Here is a 26,394-nt window from a genome sequence, read left to right as displayed (position 1 = left end):
AGAGGCAGAGCAAAGGGTCAGAGCAAAGGCAGGCACGGAAGATGAGCTACAGAGTAGAGGAGTCCAGACAAGGCCCTGGCTTGCCTGGGCACAGTTAAAACTGCTTCTGAGAAGCAGACAGAAGCCAGGATGGAAGCAGATAATGTGCTGAAAGCCTTGCATGAGAAACAGCGTGGTGAGCAGAGGCTAAGAGTTGGTGCCGTCTGCCTGGAAATGGGGTAGGAACAGGACACAGCCAACAGCTGAAAGTGCTGATCCTGGCTCTTTGTCTTCTCTTTTAGCTGGCAAGGCAGGAAAGAGTCTGGATGGAGTTGCTTTTTCATCTGGTGTTGAATTAGATAAAACCAAAAGAGAAGTCCCAAGAAGGCTGTGCCATGTGCCAACCCCCAACCACCTTCATGACTGGAGGCCCTTGGTGGGCATGTCCCCAGCAGCCTCTGAGCACTGCTGCCAATGTACTTTCCCTAGTTATTGAAGGGCGGTGTTGTATTTAAGAATTCTCAGTTTCTGTTTCTTTGAGCAGCTGCCCTATTGGGTACTTTCTCTTTCAGACTTCCAGCTAGGCCTTTCATTAGAGAAAATAGACCCCAGGGCTCCGGAAGGACACTGGCTGAGGAGATGTAACACTTTGTATTTGTCTGTAACAACTCCACCCTATCCAGTACAGCATTCTAACGCTAACGGTAGGGCTGCTCTTACAGGTTCTGATGTTGAAAAAAAGCAATCTAGAGCAGGTAGTTAAAGTTCCCTTTGAAGAAAAGAACCAGCCGAGGAGCATGGTACAGCTGCGGTGACCAGGTGTTTCGTTTACATGCAGGCATATGAGGGATATAATATCTTTTTACCACAAGCCACATAAGCAATTTCAGTTGGTTGCAGAAGTACAGAGGAGTCAGAGGAGACTGGGTGTGTGGTCACTTCCTCTCCAAAAGTGATACTTCAGTCAGAAGTCATTCCATTAAGAGTCAATGAAAAGACAACAGGGAAGGAAGTGGGGGACTGGTTCTCATGTAGAGGACCCCAGAGCCCCTGTCAGACTCATGCACCCACAGCAGACAGAGCAGTCCAGGGTGATGGCACTTCCTCTGTGCTCAAGGCACCATTCCTCCCTCTGAACAGCAACCTACCTCTCTATGTTTCGAACCAAGCTTTCCTCCCTCCCTCGGTTCTGCGTCCTGTTCTCCAGATCAGAGATGCCGAGCTCCACTCACTCTTCAAGCTCTCTTGGAAGTGCTTAGTCACTGACCCAGCCACGTGGCATCCGCTTTCTCATTGTGGGGCTGGTATGTTAACTAAAAAGTTATTTTCCAGCCTAGTTGGAAACAGCAGGAACTTGAACTGACTTGTTAGACTGGCAGTGCTAGAAGTTAGGGCCACGTGCCAAAGAAAAGAATGAGTGGCCAATCAACATGGAGCAACTTTCTCAATCTCTAGCCAAAAGACTAAGCTTTGTTGCTGGCAAAGGAGAGCTATATGAGGCCTTTGATGCTGGATTCATACTGGGAGATGTGCTAGGATTTCATGGGCTGCACATGGGTCTGGAGCCCAGAAGGAAATCATAGGGCAACTTCTAGAGACGGGGGCCCAGAGGAAAGAGAAATTCTAAAGTGACAGCAAAATTCTGAAGAGTTAAGATGGTGGAAGACCACCAACCCCTAGATGTGACCCAGATGTAGCAAGGGCAAAGGTCAGAAAACCAGCTCTCTGGACAGTGGGTGCTAGGCTTGCAGGCCCTGAGGGCTGCCCCTGGACCCTTGTAGGTGCTGCTTGCTGCCCAGCCCCCTTCAGCTCAGGCCCCATCCCAGCTCCTACCTGGTAGGTACCTGTCGTGGCTGTGGCTGTGCTCTGTGGCAGTGAGTGATAAGTGCGTCTGTGTAAAGGGCTGGTTGCCAAACAGACTGTCACTCCGAAGGTTGTGGCAGAGCTTCTCCAGGAAGCGGAGGACGTAGGTGACACTGTTGACTGCTGGGAGGTTGAGGGTGTGCTGTTCCCGGTCAAACACGGCTGTGGAGTTAAGTAAACAAAGCAAATCAGTTGTGCAGTCATGCAGTGCTGCTTGGAGAAGTCTAGCTCACTGCATGTCTTGGGCTGGGCTGGGCTGGGTACACAGAGGTATGCCAGGCTGCCTGTCTTCCTCCTGCTGCCCTCCCTTGCCCAAGGGCTTTGATTTTTGTCTCTAACTCCAAAGGGTGTGCAATCATGGGAGTGCCAGGCCAGGTCTGTTGCACCCCCAGGGCCCTGGACTGATTTCACTCAACCTGTGAAAACAACTATAAACATAATGCTATCTGCTCATCACCTGGCTTGGCCTCTTTCAGGAAATGTGTTCACCCAGAGTGCTGTTTTAACAAGAAAACTGCCCAACAACAGGAAAGCTATGCAGAAGAAAAGAATACTGCCATTGCTAGCACTGGTCTATGTATACAATTTCCAACTTATATCAGGACACTGAAAATGGGCAACATTCGGAAATATCTCATGCTTGTTCTTATTTTATGTACAATCTATTACTATCAAAATATTGGCATAATTTTTAAAAATCAAAAGGCTCATGTAATGTCTTTGAGGGAAGTAAGGAAACGGAGACCTGGGGAGATAAATCACCCTCATGGAAGGTTTGAAGAGGGAGAACTCTAGGCAATAGAGATAAAGAGCTACTCCAGGCAGTAGGAAGGCTCAGACCCTGCAGACTGCTGTGCAGGAGAGGCGAGAGAGCAGTCTGGGCCTTGGAAGGCCACGGGCTCTGAAGGATCAGCAGTTCCCATCCTCCATGCGTCCTATCACTGCCTAGACCTGGCTCTACAACATTTCTCTGCTGCCGCCCTTCCACAGACTACTTAGATTTTGTTTTCCACAGGGCAGACCTGAGCCTGACAACTTCTGTTTTCCCTGTCCTAGCCAGTGTGAGGAAGAACTCTCTGCCCGCAGTAAAGGCTCAGCAGGTGTTTGCTAAGAGGACTGTTTGACTGTTTATACTCCTGGTTCCCTAATGCCACAGTAGCTCACTAAGGAGGAAAAGGAGGGGACTTTAAGGCAGCATTAGAGTAAAGCCTGAAAGGCTGTAGGTCAAGCCATTGTAGGCTTGGTGGGTAAAAATAACATTATGGACTTAAGAAAATGGAAACAGAAACAGGGCACAGCAGTAAAGTATCTTAAGTTGCAGCAAAAAGTACCAGGCTGTTAAGTCAAGCTCCCATTTTCCCTCTGTTCCAGGAGTCAGCTTCCTGGTATGGAATCTATAGACCCAGAAGCTGAGGAGGCAGAGGGTGAGAGGAGGTCAGAGGTCCTCTGAAGCCAGCTGGGGAAATTCTCCTGTTGCAACAACATGACCCCTATCTATTTTTCCTCTGGAAAAGCCGCACATTCATAGTTCTGTGTCGGGGAAGGAGAGGACTCTGTTTGGTCTGTTCGGCTATTCTTGGCAGAGATATGTGGCATATACTATATGGCACATGGTTCAGCAGAGCCTGGGGGCTGGACGTGAAGACTCAAGAATGCGGTACTCTGCATTTCCCAGAGGCTATAATTATAAACCCAGCACTAAGATATCTCATCACAGGCTTGTCACTCTGGTTAGATGGACAAACTAGCCCAAAGGTGTTTACCTGAGATGACCTCACCGCCGTGGCCCTGCTTGAGGAAGCTGAAGACAGTTTTCTGGTGATAAGCACAGTCAATGCAAGCTTGGACAGCCTGCTGTAACACCACAGAGGCGCGGGCTGGCCCAAAATGGTCAGGGAGTTGTTGGATCTTCTTCTTATCCAAGTGGGGGCCTGTGCTGCCGCTCTTGTTCAGGTAGATACACACTACAGGAAACAAAGCACCCAAGAACCTTACAGTATGCCTGGAGGGAGAAGTCAGGGAGCAGCTCCCTTCATCTGATAAACTCTGGAACTGGCCCCTTGGGATTCCCTGTTACTACACCACAGAACACTGTGGGTAATAAAGGGAGAAGGGCTGGAAAATCCTGTGCCTAGTTGCCACCTGTCCAAGCTGCACAACCAAGAGCTCTGGGGACACAGCCTATTAGGAGAACAACTCAGAACAGAAATCAAGGCACAGGACTTGTGTTTTGTTTTCTGGTCCCTGAAAAGAAAATGTAAACTCTCTTCTTTCCCAGAACTCTCTAAGGTGAGCCAGATGAGAAGTGAAGAGATGGCCAATAGTATCATGGAAACTAGACAGCAGCCTGGAGAAGTAGCCACTGACCTAGCAGACTCCAAGAAACTGAGTGTCCTAAAGCAGGAAGAGACTGACAAGAACAGAATTGCTTCCTCTCCTAATTTAAAGACACCTAATTGGCAGAACAAACATGCCTATGGGGGTAAAGCTATGAAAAAAAGGTCAGTCTAGGTCTGCTAAGAAATAGACACCAGGGGACTGTGGAGATATTTAGTAGATAAACTGCTTGCTGTACAAATTTGAGGAATCCGTGTAAATGCTAGGTAGGCATGGTGGATCACTTATAATCTAACACTTGCAAGGCAGAGATAGGAGATCCCTGCAGCTGTCTAGCTACATAGACTATCTCATATTGGTGAGCTTTGCTTTAACTGACAGACCCTGCCTCAGTGAATAAGGTAGAAAGAGACTGAGGAAAATGACACACACACACACACACACACACACACACACACACACACACACACACACACACACACACACACACCCCACATACATATACATGCAAAAAGAAAATAAAAATAAAGAGTGTGGCAGTGAACATAGTAATCCAACAATTAGAATGCTAAGACAGAATTCCGAGTTCAAGTCGTGCTGAGGTGATATTAAGTAGACTCAAAAACAAACAACAACCCCACCAAAATTTAAGAGAACAGACAACAATTACAAAAAGCAAAAAGTTAAAAAAAAAAAGAAAAAAGATTTTCATGCTTGGCAGTGTGGCCTTTGTATTGAAATCACTAAAAATGGAGGAACTCAGACAAGACACTTAACACAAATGTTCATAGTAGTTTATTTACAATAACCTCAAATTAGAACCAGCTTAGGTGTCATCAGGAGAACGAACACATTAGGGAATCTCATTTATGGCAAAAATATCATAGTCAGCGTAGAGGCAGATTGCAAGGAGCCTAATGGAACTTCTGGGGTGGCAGAACTGTTTTATGCCTTGATCAGGGAGGGAGGGAGGGACGGAGGGTTTACATAGTTGTCAACATTAAAACTCAGACTGTAGATGAGTGTACAACAGACTTGCTAAGATTTGTATATTTCACTGATGTAAATTTTGTATAATTGTTCTAATATTGATTAAAAATTAATTCTACATGGGCCATGTGGTAAAATACCAAAGAGCAAACTATGAACCTTTAAAAGATTGTGGGTTTTAGAACATGGCTCTCTGAAAGCCTTTGACCAGCCTCTTATGATCTCTGTCACATCTGACTAACAGACAGCAGCAGGTATGACACTGCTAATTCCTAGGCCTAGGATAAATAAACCGGCAGCTTCCACTTCCTTTTTTGGGGGGATATTTACTCTTGGATCCCAACTACTATGTGTGGGAAAACAAGATTGTGGAGAGGTTCATGTGGAGAAACAGGCAGAACCAATATGCTAGCCGTGTGGGCAAGGGATTCCCAAACCAAGCCAGTTCCGCTCCCTATCTGGCACTGTATTCAAGACATGAGCTGTCTCCCCACAGCCTGCCCTTAGTGTTTCAACTATGTCTCTGCAGTAGTCTGTCACATAGCAAAATCTTATCAGGAGCCGGTGTGGTGGTGCACACCTTTAATATCGGTACTCAGGGAGGCAGAGGCAGGTGGATCCCTGTGAGTTCAAGACCAGCCTGGTCTACACAAAGGGAGTCCAGGACAGCCAAGGCTACACAAAAACAAAACCCCCAAAAAGTGTATCAAGATAGATTCTGATACAAGCTGTTTTAGTAACAAATGTCAAGCACACAGTGCTGACTTTGGAACCAGGGGCAGAAAGCACAGCAAAGAACTAGTGCAGACTCAGACTCTGCGTTATTTCTCAAATCCAGGGCTTCATCCAAGCTAATCAAGTGCTTAGCTACTAGCACTGAGCTACACTCCCAGCCCACTTAATGGAAGCTTAACGTTGCCCGGAGGCTGTCACTAAGAGTTTACAAGAAAGTGAAGACCATGTGACCGGAAGGTGAAGGATGAGCATGTGCAAGGAAGGGACCAAAAGTCTGATAGACTGTTGCCCACAACAGCACAGAACAGGCAACGTACCTGAGGAGCTCAATGGACTAGCTAAGATTTTTTAAAGCCATCAAAGTGCTACCTGCTTTCTCACTACTTAGGATAAAATATAAGATGAAAGAAAATCCTTTATTAAGGGGTGAGAAAGCAGGTAGGGCGTGGTGGCACGTGTCTTTTATCCCAGTGTTCATATCAGAGGGTGGATTTCTGAGGGTGAGGCCAGTTGAGCCCACATTATGAGTACCAGTCCAATCAGAGCTGCACAGTGAGACCCTGTCCCAAAAATCCAAACCAGAGTCAGAAAGATCTAAGGATGTGCTTCCTAGATTTCCTTCAGACCAGGATTTCCATAGGAATGTTGGCGGGCTCTTCATTATACAACAAGACTAATTTTTCTCTTTTAAAAATATTTCAATTAAAATACAATTACATACATTTCCCTTCCTCCTTCTATTCCCTCTCAAATTCATGGCCTCTTTTTAATTACTAACGCTCTTCAGGTGCTGCCGTTACCTGTAGCTACAGAGGAGGCTCGAAGCGGAGAAGGCTCATCTTCGAGACCTGCTGCTGTGGCTGCGCAAGTCAATCTTGATGCTACTCAAATGTCAAAATACTTTACTGAAACTTGTGAGATACAATAGAAGCAGTGTGAAGAGGGAAAAGTACAGCAATGAACACAGATTTAGAAAAGAAAGATCTAAAGTCAGTAATACAAGCTTACACCAAAAGAAACTCAAAAAACAAAGTTAAACCCAGACTAAGCAGAGGAGAAATTAATGAAATTTAAAGAAAAAAATTAGGAAAGTTCCAGTGAAATCAAAAGTTGGTTTTGTGAAAAGATAGAGAGGACACAAACTGCTCCTATCAGAGGTGGTAAAGGAGGCCATGCTGCACGTCCCATGGTCAGCAACAGGATGATGAGGAGTAGGACGAACCTCCTGTACACGGCTGTGCAGTGGCCCAGGAAGCCCTCAGTCTCTCACTCCTTTCGGTCTTTCCACCCAGCTTGTCTGCGTTCTCTGTGACGCCCTGCCGGCCTTCAGGGCCACTCTCCACCAGGGCCCACAGCTGCCACACTTGACTAGAACCCAGAATGTGGCAAAGGCAATGGAAGAACACAATACCCACCCATCAAAGGCAAGATTAGGTATTTATACCAACAAACATCTCAAACGTCGTTACTCCAACCCCAGCAAAAACACAAACATGAACAACCAAGACAATATGTGTCTAGTAGAACACAGAAACCCTACTATAGCAGGATCTGAGTTCCTAAAATGGATATTAATATATGCTTTAATGAGGACCATGAAAACAGAAGTAGTTGAATGAAATAATGAAAACACTTTAAGACATGAAAGTAGAATTTAGCAAAGAAATAGAATTGCTAATGGAAAGATAAACGGAAATAAAACTCAAAATGAAAAATTCAGGAAGTCAAACGACAAGCCTCATCAACATATCAAAAGATGTGGAAGAGAAAATTTCACGTCTTGAAGACAAGGCAGAAGAAATGGATCGTTTAGTCATAGAAAATGCTAAGTATAAAAATCCAGCCGGACAGTGGTGGCACACGCCTTTAATCCCAGCACTTGAGAGGCAGAGGCAGGCGGATCCCTGTGAGTTCGAGGCCAGCCTGGTCTACAAAAGTGAGTCCAGGATAGCCAGGGCTACACAGAGAAACCCTGTCTCGAAACAAACAAACAAACAAACAAACAAACAAACATACATCCCAGGAAATCTGGGATACTATGAAAAGACCAAATCTGTGAATAATACAAGAATAAGAAGAAACCCAGGTCAAAGCATTTTTAACAAAATATAGAAGAGACTTCCTCAATCCTAAGTAAGAGGTATTTATCAGGGTACAGAGGCATACAGAATACCAGACAGACAAGACCAGAAAGAAAACTTCCATAATACAGGATAACCAAAGCACCGAATGCACGGAACAATGAAAAGGATACTGAAAGCTTCACGGGAAGAAGACCAAGTCACAGATAAAGGCGGGCCCATCAGAATGACACGTGAACTTTCAATGGAGACTATGAATGGCAGAGGGGCCTGGACAGATGTTCTGCAAACTCAGACTACAGATACCAGCCCAGACTACTATACTCAGCAAAACTATCAACCACAATAGATGGAGAGAGAAAAACATTTCAGGATAAAAGCAAATTTAAACATTTTTTGTCTACCAATATAGCTTTACGGAAGGCACTAGAAGGAAACTTCAGTACGAAACTACACAAATGAGGGCATAATAATTAAATAATCCAAGAATAGTCAATAAAAAGAGGAGAGAATAAAAACATACCACAATAACAAAAAATAGGAATTAGCAAACATTGTTCAATAGTGTCTCTCAATATCAATACTCTCATTTTCTTAATAAAAAGATTGGTTTAGAAAACAGGATCCTAAAAAAATTTTTTTAAAGTTAGTATTCTTCAATTAGTTGTAACTCCATACTCTTTTAGTTTTACTTTAAAAACAAGTTTGAAGTCCTTATATACTAAATGAGTTATGTAATACTTACAAAATATTTTCTTTCTAGGATTTTGTATTATAGCCTATGACCATAGAGTCGGGGAGGAGGTCGCCATCGGTCATAGACCTAGGGGAGGGGAATAGGGTCAAAGCGGGGAGGGAGGGAAGAATGGGAGGATACAAGTGATGGGATAACAATTGAGTTGTAATCTGACTAGAATAATAAAATTAAAATTTTTTTATCTTGAAAAAAAAAAAAAAGAAAACAGGATCCATCTTTCTGCTGTATCAAAAACAAAACAAAACAAAAACAAAAACAGAAAAACCAAAAAAATACCAAACCAAACAATAAAACCAGATGTTGCTATCAAAAACAGACATCACTTTAGGGTAAAGGGATGGAGAGCAGTATTTCAAGCAAGCGGAACAAATAAGCAAGCAGACTATAATCTGACCAGTAGACCTTTGAGACAAAAATTAATTAGAAGAGATGGGGGTGTGTGTGGAGACATGGCTCAGAGGTAAGAGCATTGTCTGCTCTTCTAAAGAGATAGAGAAGGACACTACATACTCATTAGATTAAAAAACAAACAAACAAACAAACAAAACCACCAATAGGCTATTATCACTCTAAAGATGCATTTATCAAATACAAGGGCACCCAATGTCATAAAGAAACACTACTACAGCTAAAGTCACCCATTGGCCCTAAGGACTCTATCTTTCTAGAGATTCTTGCTCATCCTGTATTCATACTTGCCAGGATGAGTTACTTATTGTTGAGTTGTTGACCAAAGGGTCCCATAGGGCCTCTCCCAAACATCATACAGGATGTTATCAAGGCTATTGGTTACCCTTCACACATTTTGCTAAGGCCCTATTGCTGAACACACCATTTATTTATGTCATTGAATATAGAGAAATTGAGCTGATGGCCAACTAGAAGTTTTATCACTACTGACTAACATTCGTGTCCTGGAAGGGACTTTGCATTCTACCAGAGAATAGTAATCCACATCACCCAACCATAAACCCTATGACTTGTAACAGCAAGATATACTGGTGCAATAGTATATCTTATTATGAAAGTGACCAGCTTCTGAAAAAACTGAACTGAAGGTCTACTCTATAAGATGGAACCCATATGTGAAACTGAGGAAGTGGCTAAGAACATGGGACTAGGTACGTCACGGGCCTTAGGGAAAACCTACTCCCATTATTCTGCTAAAGGAATACAATAAGAATATGACTCCTACTGACACATACTGCTATGCCTATAGACCAGTGCACAGTTCGGCCCTCATTAGACAAGCTGCTGCTTGGAGTAGATGGGAATTAACACAGAGATCCACAACTGGACAATGAGCAAAGTGGGAGAAATTTGAGCACCCATCCTGCCCTTTGTTTTTTTGAGATAGGGTTTCTCTGTGTAGTTTTAATTGTCTTGAACTCACTTTGTGCTTTGTAGACCAGGCTGGCCCTGTGTCTGCCTCCCAGAGTGCTGGGATTATAGACATGTGTCATTGCGCCATAATGGCTCAAAGATCTAAGTGGAAAAGGAAGAAACTTGTAAGAGCTAAAAGTGGTAGATGACTTTAAGGAAATAGTGTCTTCTAGACACAACAGGGCTGATAACTCATTTGAACTCAGAGACTGTGACCTACACAAGTTCAAATCAGACAAAAATCTCACCCAAGAGAAGGGGACACCAAGAAGCTATCTGCAGTTGTTACCTGCTGTAAGAGGGAAACTCAGTTTTCTCTAATGGAGAGACACTGGATACAGCAACCATACTCCAGGACAGGCCTTGTGTCAAGGAGTAGTTGGCTGACATAAAAGGTCTCCATATTTGTGTGTGTGTGTGTTTCTGTCATATATTTGGTCTTATTTTTTGTCTTGATTTTCATTTTGTTTGTTTGTTTTTGGAGACAGGGTTTCTCTGTGTAGCCTTGGCTGTCCTACATTAGCTTTGTAGACCAGACTGGCCTCAAACTCACAGCCATCCACCTGTCTCTGCCTCCTGAGTGCTGGAATTAAAGGCGTGCCCCACCACTGGCTGTTGGTTTTTGAGAGCGAGAGAAAGAACATGGGAGCAGGGAGGAAGGATTTGGGAACAGTTGGGGGAGGGTAAAGAGTATGATCAAAGTATATTATATAAAAACTGAAGTAAAAAAAGAATATTATGAATAAATTTTAATGCCTACAAATTAATTGACCTAGATGAATGGAGCAGTTTGTTGAAAGTCAATCTCCTGAGACTCAGTCAAGTGGAAAGACATAATGCTGAGCGTAATGGTATAGGATGCAATCAGCTTCTTAGGAAGCTGAGTTTGGATTGCTTGAGCCCAGGAATTCAGGTCAGTCTGGACAAAACAATGAGCTACTTTCTCTTAACAAAAAAGGAAAATAACATCAGAACAGGCATTTATCTATTGAACAAACTAAATACTGGCAAACTCTACCAAATATTTAAGGGACAAATTATACAAATTCTTTACAATCTCTTTTAGAAGACAAAAACAGAGGAAATGCTTATCAAACTCATTCCATGAGGCCAGCATTATTTTAATACACAAATCAAAGATAAAACAATAAAAGAAAATTGTAGGCCAACATCTCTCATGAACATGGAGGCCAAAATCTTCAACAAAACATCAGAAAACCTTGTCCAATGCTGTATAGAAAGGACTGAATGACATAAACAAACAGTTTATCCCAAGTCTGGAAGAGTGATCCAACACACAAACACACAGACACACACACACACACACACACACACACAAACAGAGACAGACAGACAGACAGACAGACACACACACACACACACACACACACACACCTGGATAAATATAAGTTGGTTCTGGCAGCTCACATCTATAACGCTGGCACTCAGGAGACTGAGACAAAAGGACTGTGAATCTGAGGCCAGTCTAGGATACATACTGAGTTGCAGGCCAACCTGAGTTATATACAGCAAGGGCTTGTCTCAACAACAACAGCAGCAACAACAACTCAATCATCATATTTACAGGCTAAATTAAAAAACATACATATACTCAGAAATACACTACTCATTCACGATAAAAGCAAAAAATAAAAAAGAGGGAATTTCTCTAACTTGTTAAATAACTCTTATAAAACTCCTACAGTTGGCATATTTAGTGGTGAAAAACTAAGAGAATTTCTATTAAGATGAGAAACAAAGCAAGGATATCTCTCTCATCATAGCAGTTCTAGATAATGCACTATAATGTTAAGATAATAAAAGTATATGTACTAGGAAATTAAAAAATCTTGGATCACAAATGACAGTCTACATATATCGAATATGAAAATTGATTTTAAAAAAAGCAACCAAAAAAGCACACAAAACCAACATGAACTAAAAAATAAATTATAAAAGGCTGCAGAATAGAAGGTTAATATCTAAAAGTCAATCACTTTGCTTTATATTAATAACGGTTTAATGAAAATACAATATCACAATAGTACCCAAGGAGAAATATTTAGGTATAAACCTCATAAAAATATACATGAGATTTTATTAGTAAAATTACATCATTTTGAAAAATCAAAGTACCATATTAACAGAGAGCACAGTACTGCTCACTGATGAGAAATTACTTTTTCCCCATGTGATCTAGAGAGTCCACATAATACCAGTCATAACCCCAGAGAGGTGGTGGTTTTGTTGCAGGATCCCAGGGGCTAGGTTCCCAGAACCCACACCGGATGACTCACAGCTGCCTGTAACTCCAGGTCCAAGTATGTGGTGCTCTCTCTGGCCACCACAGGCACCTGTGCATGTGTGGTACACATAGACACACACCAAAGCAAGTCCCAGAGCGGGTTTGTTTTGTGGATAGCAACAAATGGAACCTGAGTTTTGCATAGAGGTGGAAGACCCAGACTAACCAATACAGGACGAAAGCCGAAGAACAAAGTGGGGGGCATGATACTCCATGGCCTCAAAACGTAATACACAGCCACTGCATCCACGGCAGTGTAGTGCTGGCCAGGGAACAGGCAGACAGACATGATATGGCAGAGCCCACAAGTAAACTCACAGGAAGTCACCTTGTTTTTGGAGGAGTAAAGGCAGACTCCTCAACAAATTGTGTTGGAACAACTGAACAATGTCAGCCTTTCCACAACCAAATGTCAAACAATAACCAAACACAAAACTTGTACATGCTACAGGAGAGCCCTGCATTTTGAAGGTATCTGGAGAGGAAACTCTGTCTCTAACATTTTAGGGCTTGTGAAGAGACGTACTTAACTCACTCTAAGAGGAAGATCTCTCTAATAGCCATGGAGAGCATTTTAATTTTTTAAACATCCATGAGGAAGATAGGGTAATTATAGAGTAAGCTTTCACATAAATATCTTAATGCACACATACAAATGAGCACTTTTAGATCACCCCACTGAGAAGGCACGCATAGACTTTAAAGTTAAAGGCATATGCACTTTAGTTGCCTTATGCTTTAGAGAACGGGGATAGAAATGTGTGGCTTTTACAGACATGCCCGCCCATCCTAGGTTGATCATCCATCCTTATCAGCTACGAGATTTTGCTTTGAATCAATCATTCATTGGCCGGTGTCCAAAGTAAAATTCACTTTCACTGTTTCAAGTTTTGTCTTCATTAATGGTTGCTTTTTAAAACTCAGAAGGTTTTCATCCAAATTTGAATGGTGGCAGCCTCACTGGAATGCTGTAAGGGACTGACCCAACTAAACAAGGTCAGCTCCAGTACCACAGCTTTTTGAGTTCATAGAACAATTACCCCATTTTTTTTTTTCCTCTCTGACAAAATCAAAGTTTCTCTAAGACTATTTCAAATGACAAAGAGAAGGTTTTTTTTGGTTTTTGTTTTCTTTAAAAGATTCTACCTAGGGCCAGGTGTGATGGCGCACACCTTTAATCCTAGCACCTGGGAGGCAGAGGCAGATGGATCTCTGTGAGTTCAAGGCCAGTCTGGTTAACAAAGTGAGTCCAGGACACTCAGGGCTACACAGAGAAACCCTGCCTTGAAAAACCAAAAAAGGGCTGGAGAGATGGCTCAGAGATAGCTTAAGAGCACTGGCTGATCTTCTAAAGGCCCTGAGTTCAATTCCCACAACCACATGGTGGCTCACAACCATCTATAATGTGATCTGATGTCCTCTTTTGGTGGGTAGGCGCATGTGCAGGCAGAACATTATATACATAATAAATAAATAAATCTTAAAGAAAAAAACAGAGTCTACCTGGGTTTACAAGTGGACAGGGCCAGTTATTGGTAGAAGACTAGAGGAAATGCAGCTAGTTCCGTCCTCTGCCCTTACCTGTGGGGGCCTGCATGGCTGAACTGGGGATGGTGGCAGCATCTTGGGGAACAGTGCTGGTATCCGGTTCAGGGGTGCTGGTTGTTGGTGAGGTGGGCGGAGGGCTCAGCAAAGTCCGAGGTTTCCTCTGTTAAAATGGATGGGAAAAAGTTTGCTATCCAGGAAAGGTAACTTCCCTTCATTCCTCTATTAAACATATTTATGACTATAACCACACTTCATATTTATTTTCTACTTAGTAACTGGCCCCAAAGTTGTACATATTGAAAGTACTTAGTAAGCATTTTCTGAATGTATGAATGTATCATATAAGACATGATTTTGGTCTTCTTCAGAGAAAGACACTGCTAGAGTCAGTGCCATAAGAACTCCAGATGCTACAGCAAGGAAAGCATGGTACGGCTTCATGTTATAAATGGAAATGAATCTTCTGACTACCACCATCTGCTTTCCTCTGCCTTCCCCCCTTTAACTCACTACCTGCTGTTCCTTCCCTTAATAATCTAACATTCCCTAATCACACATCTCTAAAAAATGTGCCTTACATCTTTACAATTTTAATCTTTTTAAAAAAAGATTTATTTATTATTATGTATACAGTGCTCTGGCTGCATGTACACCTGAGGTGAGAAGAAGGCACCAGATCTCATTCTAGATGGTTGTGAGCCACCATGTGGTTGCTGGGAATTGAACTCGGGATCTCTGGAGGAGTAGTCAGTGCCCTTAACCTCTGAGCCATCTCTCCAGCCCTAAAATTTTAATCTTTCTCTTCAACAAGAAACATTCTCTCTTGTTTATGTTATACATTTCTGTGTATCTAGGAAGCTCTCTTACTTTTCCTAATGCCATACTTTGTCCACATACTATTATTGCCTGCTTACACACCGATGCCTTCTATTAACCTAGGGCTCTTAAAGGGTCTGAGTGTCAACCCTCATATGGCACTTGACATAAAATAAGTATTAAATGTTTCTTATGAAGCATATAGTATAGATCACCAATAAGGGGGTAATTAAGAAGACCCGAGAGAAACCTATTTCTTTTGTGCTGGAGCAGGTTTCCAGAAATAGTTTCTAAAAGTCTTTCAGAATACAAGGAAAACAACCATTACCAAAATCCAAAATCCTCTTTCACAAAGTGCTTGTGTAAGGTGCACTGCTAGAAGCTGTATAAGTGTGTTTGACTTCTAGGACACATAATCTAGAGGGATCTGCTGACAGCAGCGCCCATACATCTAAAGGCTTCACGTGGGAAAGCCATTATGCAAAACTCTCATTAGGAAAGGACACGTGAGCCAGGCTGTGTTGCCACACACCTTTCATCCCAGCACTCAGGAGGCAGAGGCAGGTGGCTCTCTTGAGATCGAGGCCAGCCTGGTCTATAGTGGAGTTCCAGGACAGCCAGAGCTGCACTGAGAAACCTCGTCTCAAAAAACAAAACAAAACCCAATAAACAACCAAATAAATATAGACACATGCTCATATTATCAGATACTCCTGGAGGTAGAATTCCATGTAAGTTGTTAGGAGAGAAGGGAAGTAAATACTAGTTCAACGTCAATGAGTTGGTGCTATGCTTTCAAGGGTCCCTTAGAGAGCAGGCTGGTAAGTTGAGTACCCACATGCTGTAGAAGAAAGCACACAGATGGAAGCTATCATTATCATTTTAGATAGGTGTCATTACACATTACACAGATCCATGCATTAACTTAGTTCCATTTTACAAGGAGAAGGGAGCTCAGCACCCCACTGAAAGAAGCCATTCTGAAATCACATAGATAGCCATAAATGGAGATGAGACCAAAGCCTAAATCTGTCTGGTTTCTAAGACTTCCTTTTTGTTTAAAAAAGAAATGGTGTCATCACATGGAAGGCACATACTTTTATAGAATTATGCAAAAGAACAAAAAGGTGGAATTAGGATCAGATGCTAGGACACTAAACACAGAATATTATGTGAATATTGACTTTCAAGGGGATAGAAAGAGGACATTGGCTACTATGTTTTAGACTTCGTGAGGGGCAGAGCATAGGCAATCATAACATAGATCTTGGTTTTCAAAGGACCCTAAAGTTCTTTTAGTATAATCCTCTTCAATATATCTGTCTTCCTCTTTCTGAAATAGTCCTCTTGCAAAGCCAACTAGTCCCTGATAAATCACTGACAACCACAGGGGCTTACTATTATTTTGAAATAGCTTCTTATTTATTTAAACATAAGATTTTCTGCTTGAATTTCCATTTACTAGCTCTTATTTTGTCTTTGGAGTTCTTAGACACATACATTCCTCATTTGATGGCCCTCAGGATATGCCCACATAATCCAAACCATGGCTCCCTTGCCTTGGCATCCTCAGCCTTCAGCCTCTCCTCCATAACATAAGAAACAGAAGAATGAAATAAAGTAATACTGTATCGAGTGACATTGAGAATTCAAATCCAATAAAAAGAGACAATTAAGAGTGGTAATATCATGACTAAAGTCATCCATCCACCCACTCATCCATCCAACCATCCTTCCATTCACCCATTTATTCATCCACCCATCAATCCATCTATCTTCCATATACAGAACATCTCCCAAGAGACAGAGATACAAGGCACTGCAGGAGGAAAAGAGAAGATAAGGATTAGGTGACTGACTTTGAGGAGCTTACATTCTATAAGGACAAAGGTTAGCTAGAGTTACTAACAAGCATAGCAAATAAATCAACCAAATAATCAACTATGGAGAAATATGGGACTGTAATAGAGGTCCAGGGAGAACAGGACATTATTTCACCAGGGAGACTCAATCAAACTCAGGAGAAAGGCTCTCAGAAGTCCTCAATCATTAGGAATCGAGTGGAGGTGTAGCAGGGGCCACAGAGAAGCCTTTTCATACCACTGCTTTGCTAGAGAAGATATCCATGACAATGTGGAATGACTTAAGAGGTCAGATTTTCAGTAACCATGCTCAGTGAAGCTTGACTTGGTACTTTTCCATATTAGAGGAAGTATATGCCTCTTAGGTATAGAAGGGTGTGTGTGTATCATCTGGATCTTGAAACTAAGTCTAGGAACTGATTGATCAATGCATTCTTAAAGCATTTCATATGTCTAAGTTTTAATTTACTCCATAATAAAATAATGCTGATAGTATCTCCCAGAGCTTTGTGATGACTGTTGTATGGATGCAATAGCATCTACTATGGTCTAACATTATATAGTTAAGTGAAGTTTTGTTTTGTTTTCTGAGACAGAGTTTCTCTGTGTAGCCTTGGCTGTCCTGGAACCCCTTTGTAGACCAGACTGGCCTCGAACTCACAGCAATCTGCCTGTCCCTACCTCCCTGAGTGCTGAGATTAAAGGTGTGTGTCACCATGCCCAACTTTAAGTGAAGTTTTCAAAAGAAGTGGTTGGAATAACAAAATAAATACATTTACAGAATTAATATACTTCATTTATTATTATTAATTATTGTTAGAGATCTATTTTGGGAAGGTTAATGAAGGGCTGGACCATTTATGTATGGAAAACATTGGATTCAATCTCTCAAAAATCAAAATTTGTTTCCTATCTGTAATATTAGCAAACTCCAGATAAACGCTAACAGGAATGCCAATCTAGACAAGATGGCTGGATGTACTCCTTTTCCACATGAAATGTATGAATAAATGTTTCTCTGCTGTCCTGTACCTCTTTCTGGGAAACCTGTTTTTACTTACCTTACTGCCGGGCTTGGGACCTCTCTTCTTTGGAAATTTCAAAGGTTCAGCTGACTTGGATGGGGTAGAGGTGGGATGGGGAATAAGAATCTTGGGTGTTCGGCCCCGCTTCTTTCCTGGTTTGCGCCCCCTCTGCCCTGGTTGATGCTCCAAGACAGTTTTGGTGCTGTGGATGCTGGGCTTCTCTGTGTTCACATCAGACGAAGGGGAAGGATTCTTTGGAATCACAACTGTAAGAAAAAGATGCATTCCATCATCCCTCCTCCTGCATTCCCATCTGTCTTAGTTAGGGTTTCTATTACTGCAATAAAACATCATGATCAGGAAGCAAGTTGGGGAGAAAGTGTATTGGGCTTACACTTCTACATTGTAGTCCATCACTGAAGGAAGCCAGGAAGCAAGGCAGGAGCTGATGCAGAGGCCATGGAGGGTGCTGCTTAATGGTTTGCTCCCCATGGCTTGCTCAGCCTGCTTTCTAATAGAACCCAGGACCACCAGTTCAGGGATGGCACCGCCCACAATGAGCTAGGACCTCCCCCCCTCGATCACTAATTAAGAAAATGTCTCATAGCTGGATCTTATGGAGGTATTTCCGCAATTGATGTTCCATCCTTTCAGATAACTCTAGCTTGTGTCAAGTTGACATAAGATCAGCCAGCACACCATCCCAGACAGAAGGAAAAATAACTTACATTTCTGTCTCGAGAGTTTGTCCAGGACCCTAGTTTCTTGGCATTTAACTGAGTGCTTACACAATTACAATAAATTGACTTTATTTTGGCTACAAGAGAAAGGTTTTAAAAAATTATTATTATTTCTAGTAGATGCAGGAAAATATTTTAAAATTCCATAAGTATCTTAGAGAAGCATTGTGACCCAAGTTCAAGGTGAAGCATGTGGCTAGAACCAGAGGGGCAGAACTGGGGCAGATCTCAGGAGTCTGCAACCTTCTTCTTGTGAGAATAAAGATTTAATAGAAGAGGAAGTGATGCCTCTACTAGGTTACTCAGTGAGGCAAGAACTTTTGTTTTCAAACTGAGCCCTGACAGCTAAGGCTACATAAACACAATTGAGGTTTTAGCATGATTATTACAGTGAGGGGAGTAAAAGATGGATATGAAAATAAATTCTCCTTCACTTAAAATGTTTTTTCTTTATTAACTTTAAGGTAAAGTCTAAACTCTTTATCATGATTCCAAAGAAGCATGGGCTTTAGCCTCTGCCTTGCACTCTAGCTATGCCTGATGTCATACTGCGTCATCTGCCTTTGTAGTCAACTGACCTGTATGCTGAGCTCTTTACTATTTGTAGTTAGACATGCGTCAACACTCAGTTCTCAAAGCCTAACCAGGCCCCCACTAAGTCAGTACTTCTAACTATTCTGTGCACGTCTGCATTACAGGACTCTTCAACTTTATGCCAATCGTTCATCTTCTTAAATTGAGAATATTTAGAGATAAGGAATACCTAATTCATCACACAAATAGTTATTCTGGCTCTTACAATAGGTTATATACTGTATTGAGTCCTGGGGCTAGAACAGTGAACAGAACAGAACATGGTTTCCACTCATGGGAACATGTTAGTGTTTCAAGTTAGCATAGCTGGCCATGAGTTAGCAGTGTGGAGACTAGGTTAGAGAAGAGCAGCAGTAAGATTGACTAGATCAAGTTGGGTAGATAGCTCAGCCACTGAACTTCTTGCTATGCAAGCACAAAGATGTAAGTCCGAACCCAGAATCCATCAAAAAAAGCTGGGTGTGGTGGTGTGTGAGTGTAATCCTAGCTCTGGAAAGACAGAGATAGGAAGATACTGGGGCTCACTGGCCATCCAGTCTAACCTACCTGGTTAAAGTGGGCCAATAAGAGACCCTATCTCATAAAACAGGGTGTGTGGGGGCTGCTGAGGGGTGGTACAGTCAGTAAAGTGCTTGCTGTACAAGTGGACACATCTGAATTCAAATTTCCAGCACTCAAATACAGCACACAAAACATACAAAGTACTTGAATCTACTATGTCCCATCAAAATTTCCAAAATTAAAAGGCATAAAATCCACTCCTAACAATGGTGAAGGACATGAACTAATTAGAATTCAACCCTGCTGGTATGAGCATGAATCATTTTGGAAAATTATTTAGTTGTATACCTTATGACCCAACAAAAGAAATGAACAATATGGTCATCAGTAGGCATGTGCTGGAAGAATATTTATCACAGCATTGCTCATGTGGCAAATGCTCAAAACAACCCAAATGACAAACAGGAGGCCAGATTTCTAAAAAGGTAGTATATTCATCCAGAGGGATACTAAAAGAAGCACAAAAGAATGACTACTAACCATTTTTATATGAAACAATATAGCCGGGCCTCATAGAAATATGCTACATGAAAGAAACCAAAAAAATTTAAATAATTAAAAAGGCAGAATATACAATTTGTGAAGTTTGAAAACAGAAAGAAGTCATCTAGATTGACAGAATTCCTTTGAGGGGACTGGATACTATGAGGGAATCTTCTGGATGCTTAAAAATAACTGTATCAGAATAAAAGAAACAGAGAAGGCAAAACAGAGCAGAGAAGGCTCAGGGCTTGGCACACAAGAATGAGGACCTAAGCTCAGAACCCCAGTACTCACATAAAAGCGACATACACTTAATTAGATGTAGCCAAAAATTAGCAAACAAACTACAAAAATATACTAACACATTCAATTAAAATCAATCATATCTAATGAAAAAGTTCTAAGTGATGCAATGTTATTAGTTGGAGCATCTGGGACAATGATGTCTTTTACTGAGATGGAAAACACTGGAGAAAGAGATCGGGAATTGAGTTTCTAAACTTGTTTCTTGTGAATTGCCTTTTAGATGTTAAAATATGGGAATGTTAATTTGGGAGTTATATATCTGAGTCTGGAATCCAAAGGAGATGCTGGATCTGAAGATAAAAATTTGAGAACCATCAGTGTGTTTACTGATATGTAAAACCATTAGACTAAATGAGATTTTGTCGAGTATGAATATATAATCAAGAAAAGAGGAAAGAAAGATTATTTCTAAGACACATTAATGTGTATCAGTTAGAGAGTATGAGACCTAGCAAAGAAGACTGAAGAGTGGCCTTAACATGAATCCAAAAAAAATGAGTGTGAAGCCCAGGGAAAGTGGGAAAGGCGGCACCTCAACCTAGTGATCAAAGCGAACATCACCCCAGCCAGAACACACCCAGCTTATCTTCTAATGTGGTGGACTGAGAAATCACATATGCATCATCTCTGCTTCACATCAACTCTCGTGAGGGTCAGACACACCAAAACTGAGGCTCAGTTAACAAAACAGCTGGCCTTGTCAATGTTACAGAGAGAAAAATACAGAAACTACTCTGTTCTGAAGGTGAAAGTGACATACAGTTAATGCAATGTATATCAGAGCCTGGGGGAATATACATTTTGATGCCAAGTGTGGCTTGCTGAGTCACACAAGGGTAGGGCATCATATACATTACTGGATAAATCAGAGAATATATTTACTCTAGGACTTAGCAATTACAGTCATAGGTATAAACTCCAGGCAGATTCTTGCACCTGTATATCAGCATGTGTATAAAATGCTCATATTAGTATTTTTCGCAAATAATATTTTCATTGATTATTTGGGAATTTCACATCATACAGCCCAATCACTCTCACTTCCCAGTCCTCCCAGGTATTCCCTTCCCCATTGTGGGTCCCTTCCCCCAAGAAGAGGAAAAAGAAGAGGAGGAGGAGGAGGAAGAGGAGCTGTTAAATTTGTGTTGTTCATATACTCACTGAAGCACAGTTAAACTCCCCGTGGCCACCAGCCCTTAAAGAAAACTTAGTTCTTTCCAACCCACACCCCTGCCAGAAGCTATCAGTTGTGGAGAGCTACATTTCAGCATCCTTACCACAATTTTTAATTCAATGGCTTTCTCTCTAAACTGCTACTTTTTTGGGTGGTGGTGGTGGGTGGTAGGGGTTGTCAGAGAAGCTTCAGTGTCCCTCTTTCTCAAGCATGAGACTGCAGTCACTGATACTACTGTAAAAGTTTTTTTCCCCCCTTTACCTACGGGAACACAGCTTCCTTCTGCATGGTCTCTGGCATCAGCTTGTGCTACTGACCTTAGCATGGTTTCCACCAATGGCAGTTCAGACTATGGACATCAACATGGCCCTCTGCCATGGTACAGGCCATGGACACCCTTGGTGGCAGCACAGGCCAAGGACATCCACCTGGCCTTCAGTGGTAACATGGGCATAGACATCAACAGGACCCCCAGCTGCAGCATGGACCAAGGACCCCAACATGCTCCTTGGTGGCATTAAAGGCCATATGGACATCAACATGGCTTCAGGTGGTGGCACAAAACCATGGGTATCTACATGGCCTTTGGTGGTAAGAAGGGCCATGGCCACAATAGGTCTATGGACCCAGATATGGCCCTCTTATATTATTTAAATACTGAAAAGTTGAAATGATACAAATGGACACTATTAATAAAATGTATTTAGGCTGGGCACTGGCAGAGCATGTGCCTGTGAGCTTTATAGGTCCTGGCTTTAATCTACAACACACATACATATTTAAGCTAAGAATGGCGGCTTACATCTATAACACAAGCACTCCGGGAGCCAAGGCAGGTTAGATTGCAGTGAATTCAAGGTCAGGCTAAGCTACAGAATGTGATTTTGTCTCAAAAAAAAAAAAAAAAAAAGTTATGAAAATAGCAGTTCTCAGAGTGTGGTCTGGGGATTTCTGGGGAGACTGCTTAGTCAGTAGAGTGATTTCTGCCCAAACATGAGGGTCTGAGTTTGATCCCAAGAATGTACATAAAAAGCCAGGCATGACAGCACATGCTTCTTACCACAGTGTTGAGGAGATGGAAATAGATGAATCTCTGGGGCTGGCTACTAAGCCAGCCTAGGATAATCAGATAAGACCTAGGCCAATGAGAAACCTTGTCTCTGAAAAGCAAGATAGATAGTGCCTGAAGAGGAATCATACCCATGTTCGTCCTCTGGCCTCCAAATTAATGTACATACATGCATATGCTTACCTGTACACATGAACATGCACACACACACAGACACATACACAAAAAGGGAAAAAAATCCTCTTTGAGAGTCTATAAAGTCCAAATTATTTTTTAATGGTGATCAAATTACTTTTCCTTTTCACACTCATTCTCTCATGGTGGGGTTTTCCAGAGGCTACTTTGTGGCATCATTGTTCCAACAAGTAACGGAACATGTGTGTATTTTTTTCTTGAGCTATATTTATACATTACTAAACATGTAAAAACTCAGCTTTCTGGGGGCTAGAAAGACTGCTCAGGGTGAACAGCTCTAGCTGCTCTTCCAGCTCATAGCCATATATTACTCCAGTTCCAGAGGGTCCAATGCCTTCTGGCCTGTGGACATGAGGCATGCATGTAATGTACAGACATACATGCATGAAAAGACACACACATAAAAATAAAATAAAAATATATTTCTTTTGTATATAAATATTTAATGCACACTGTTTGATGAGTTTGGATACATGCACAAACCTATGACACCATAATCAAGTTAAAAAACACTGTCAGCTCCTCTAAAAGCTCCTTATTCACCAACAATTCCCTTTGTGTGTGTTAAGAACATTTAGCATGAAACCCAGGAAAGGGTTTAGATCCCTTAAGACTAGAGTTGCAGACAGTTATGAATGAAAGCATGAAAGATAAATTGGAAAGAATGTGAGGCTTATTGTAGCATGAAAGACAAATTTCTAATAAAGCCGTAAGCACACAGTATATATAGGCTTACGTTGTACAGTAGGTCTCTGTAACTTATCACGCATCTCTGAAAAAAATTTTTTTTGGTTTTTCAAGACAGGGTTTCTTTGTGTAGCCATGGCTGTCTTGAACTTGCTCTGTAAACCAGGCTGGCTTTGAACTCAGAGATCCCCCTGCCTCCCAAGTGCTGGGATTACAGCCATGCACCACCACTGCCCAGCTGCATCTCTGATACTTTATACCTACTGAGTAACACCTCAGCATCTCTCTCTTACCTACCCTTTGGCAATTGCCCTTCTAGTCTGTTTCTATACATCTGACTAGTTAGATACTTCATGAGTAGAATCATGTAGTACTATCCTTTTGTGTTTGGCTTATTTCATTTAGTAAAAGGCCCTCCAGGTTGGTCCATATTATTACAAGTGACACTCACATTCCTGTTCTTTACTCATTCTTTTCTCCTTCCGCTCACCCCAGTCTTTTCATTAACGCTGGCGTCATTGTCCACATAGGCCACAATTTCTCCATCTGTGCACTGACTTGGTTTGCTTCCATTGAGTATGTTCTTGTATATTCCTGCTTTAAAAAGTTCTGTGTGGGGCTGGAGAAATGGTTCATCAACTAAAAGCACTGGCTGCTCTTTCAGAAGATCTGCACCTGTGTGGGAGCTACTGTTCTAGCACCCGCATAGTAATTCATAACTGTCTGCAACTCTAGTCTTAAGGGATCCAAACCCTTTCCTGCCACCTTGGGCATCAGGCACACACATGGTTCATAGACATAAATGCAGGCAAAACATTCACACATATAAAGTAGAACCAATGAATTAAAATATATTTTAAAAGTTCTATGATATGAAGATACAACACATAAAATTCCTTTGAAGTCTAAGAATATATTTGATAGTTAATCTTGTCTATCTGATAAGACTTAGAGTCATTCAGAAGACAAACCATAGGTGTGTCTGTGAGGGTGATTGTAGAGAGTTTTAAGGAGAGAGGAGATCTACCTTGAATGTGGGTGGTACTATTCCACGGGCTGTGATCATAGACCAAACAAAAAGTACTGAGTAGAAAACCAGTGGAGCACCAGCATTCATTTCTTTCCACTTTCTGACTGCTGATACAATAAGCCTCACATTCTTGCCAAAAGCTAGAATCACTCTGTCACCACTTTCCCTGCCATGATGGACTACTGTGCCTTCAAGTTGTGAGGCAAGGGAAACCCACCCTTCCCTGAGTCATTTTTGCTAGGTCACAACAGGAAATGTAATACAATATAAATACCCACAGAACAGCCCAGCACATATCAATACTACTAAGGTTTACAATATTAGAGCCCCTTATCAACAGTAATATTGTAAGAAAGTTCTAACACATTTGCATAGAAAAAGACTTAACTCTCATTAAAGTTGGCGCTCTTCTTATTTTATACCTTAGCCTGAGTAACTGATTAAGCCAAATGGCTTCACCTTAATCTGAGTATTATGGGTCCTAAGACAGTGACAGACCGTGAACCTAAGCTGGATAGGGAAGTAATGAATCACTTTGGAGTTTCTGCCATCACCCGACAAACAGGGTTTTTAGTTGGGACTTAGTACATGTCTGTAGAATGGAAATGAAGCCCGATACCAGGAGATGAACAGTCTTCTGTCCCAGCTCCTTTCAGCAATTCTTACAGTTTCGCCTTTCTTTTTTCCTGAAGGCTAAGCACAGAGTAGTGTACAACTCTGAACTAAAGAGGAAGTTGCCTTCAATGGATTGAAAATTCAAGACAGATTATACTGGACAGTTCTTAAAAATCAGGTTATGTGTGTCTTTTGTGAGCAACACTGAGATGAGGCTTTAGGCTAATTTAACAGCTTCTTAATAATTAGATTTGAAGATGTTATCCTGAGGGAAGAACTGGAAGTCCTTCCCGTTAAAAAGCCCCAACATGCCTTCCCACATTCTAACTTATCCTGGTTGGGGAAAATAAAAAAACAAAAAACCCACAACCAAAGCCCTGATATCAAGGGACTAGGAATCCAATTCTAGTTCTGTCCCTTGTGATGTGACCTTGAATTTGTCATTTAAACACAATCTTTTCTCACTTTTCTAGATGTAAATGATTAACCACTTTAATGACTATCTTATTTCATAGAAGGAAGAAAGACATAACTAATAGTCCAACACATTTTGATGCTGCTGAGGTCAATCAACCATATGTAAGTTCTGACACCCCTGAGGTTTCACTGGCCTTCATGATAACGGTGTGAAGACCGGTAGACCCTCCTCTAACAAATGAGCAGAGCAAGCTGCATCAAGTGAAAGGGTAGAGCTGGACATGGCTCTAGTCCTTAGTACTCTGTCATGGAGCTTAGAAGAAATATTTCTCTGAATAAAAGGGAGCGAGCCAGTGAGCACCAGCACTCTTATTTCTGCTCCTGACTGCTGTGCCGCACACTTCTGCCAACAGCTCCTCTCAACATCATACCTTTCTCATTACGGAAGCCCTGAGAGCAGTAATTTATGTGCTAATTAACTTGACCACATTAACTTTTGAGAATGTAGTAAATGGTATTAAAGCTCTCACTGGAAAAAAAAAATCCAGCCCAGCCCAGTGTGACCCAGAGGAGTAGTCTCAAGAAAACTGAAGAATGCTGTCTAACAATTCAGTGCCTGTGGAAGGTACAAGGTAGCCTGGACATCTTGCTCAGAAAGTAACGAGATTACCGGGAGAAGGATGAGGCCACGCTTCGAAAACACACTTACCAAATGGCGGTCTGTTACAAACTATAACTAGTTAAATAAAGTAAAAATCCATGAGTTCACACTGATGTAATTAAATAACTAAATGGGGGAAGAGACGCTCTTTCTTCCTGCATAATTCAGGTTAGAGAAATGA

General features: G+C 41.7%; 1 protein-coding gene across 6 annotated transcripts in view; it reads right to left on the bottom strand.

Annotated features, from left to right (window-relative positions):
• Scmh1 (Scm polycomb group protein homolog 1) overlaps positions 1-26,394 on the bottom strand; it is a 90,271-nt gene that overhangs the window by 14,175 nt on the left and 49,702 nt on the right. For all 6 annotated transcript variants that reach the window (XM_051171842.1, XM_051171840.1, XM_051171838.1 and 3 more), the window contains 4 exons: positions 17,718-17,947; positions 14,012-14,138; positions 3,606-3,806; positions 1,813-2,004 (listed from right to left, as the gene is read on the bottom strand). In XM_051171842.1, the coding sequence (XP_051027799.1) occupies positions 1,813-2,004; positions 3,606-3,806; positions 14,012-14,138; positions 17,718-17,947 (750 nt within the window). The remainder of the gene's footprint in view (positions 1-1,812; positions 2,005-3,605; positions 3,807-14,011; positions 14,139-17,717; positions 17,948-26,394) is intronic.

Source organism: Acomys russatus, chromosome 29 (genome assembly GCF_903995435.1).
Source record: "Acomys russatus chromosome 29, mAcoRus1.1, whole genome shotgun sequence".
In the NCBI taxonomy this organism is placed as follows: Eukaryota; Metazoa; Chordata; class Mammalia; order Rodentia; family Muridae; genus Acomys; species Acomys russatus.
Note: the sequence above shows the minus strand (reverse complement) of the source record. Positions and strands in the feature narration are given on the sequence as shown.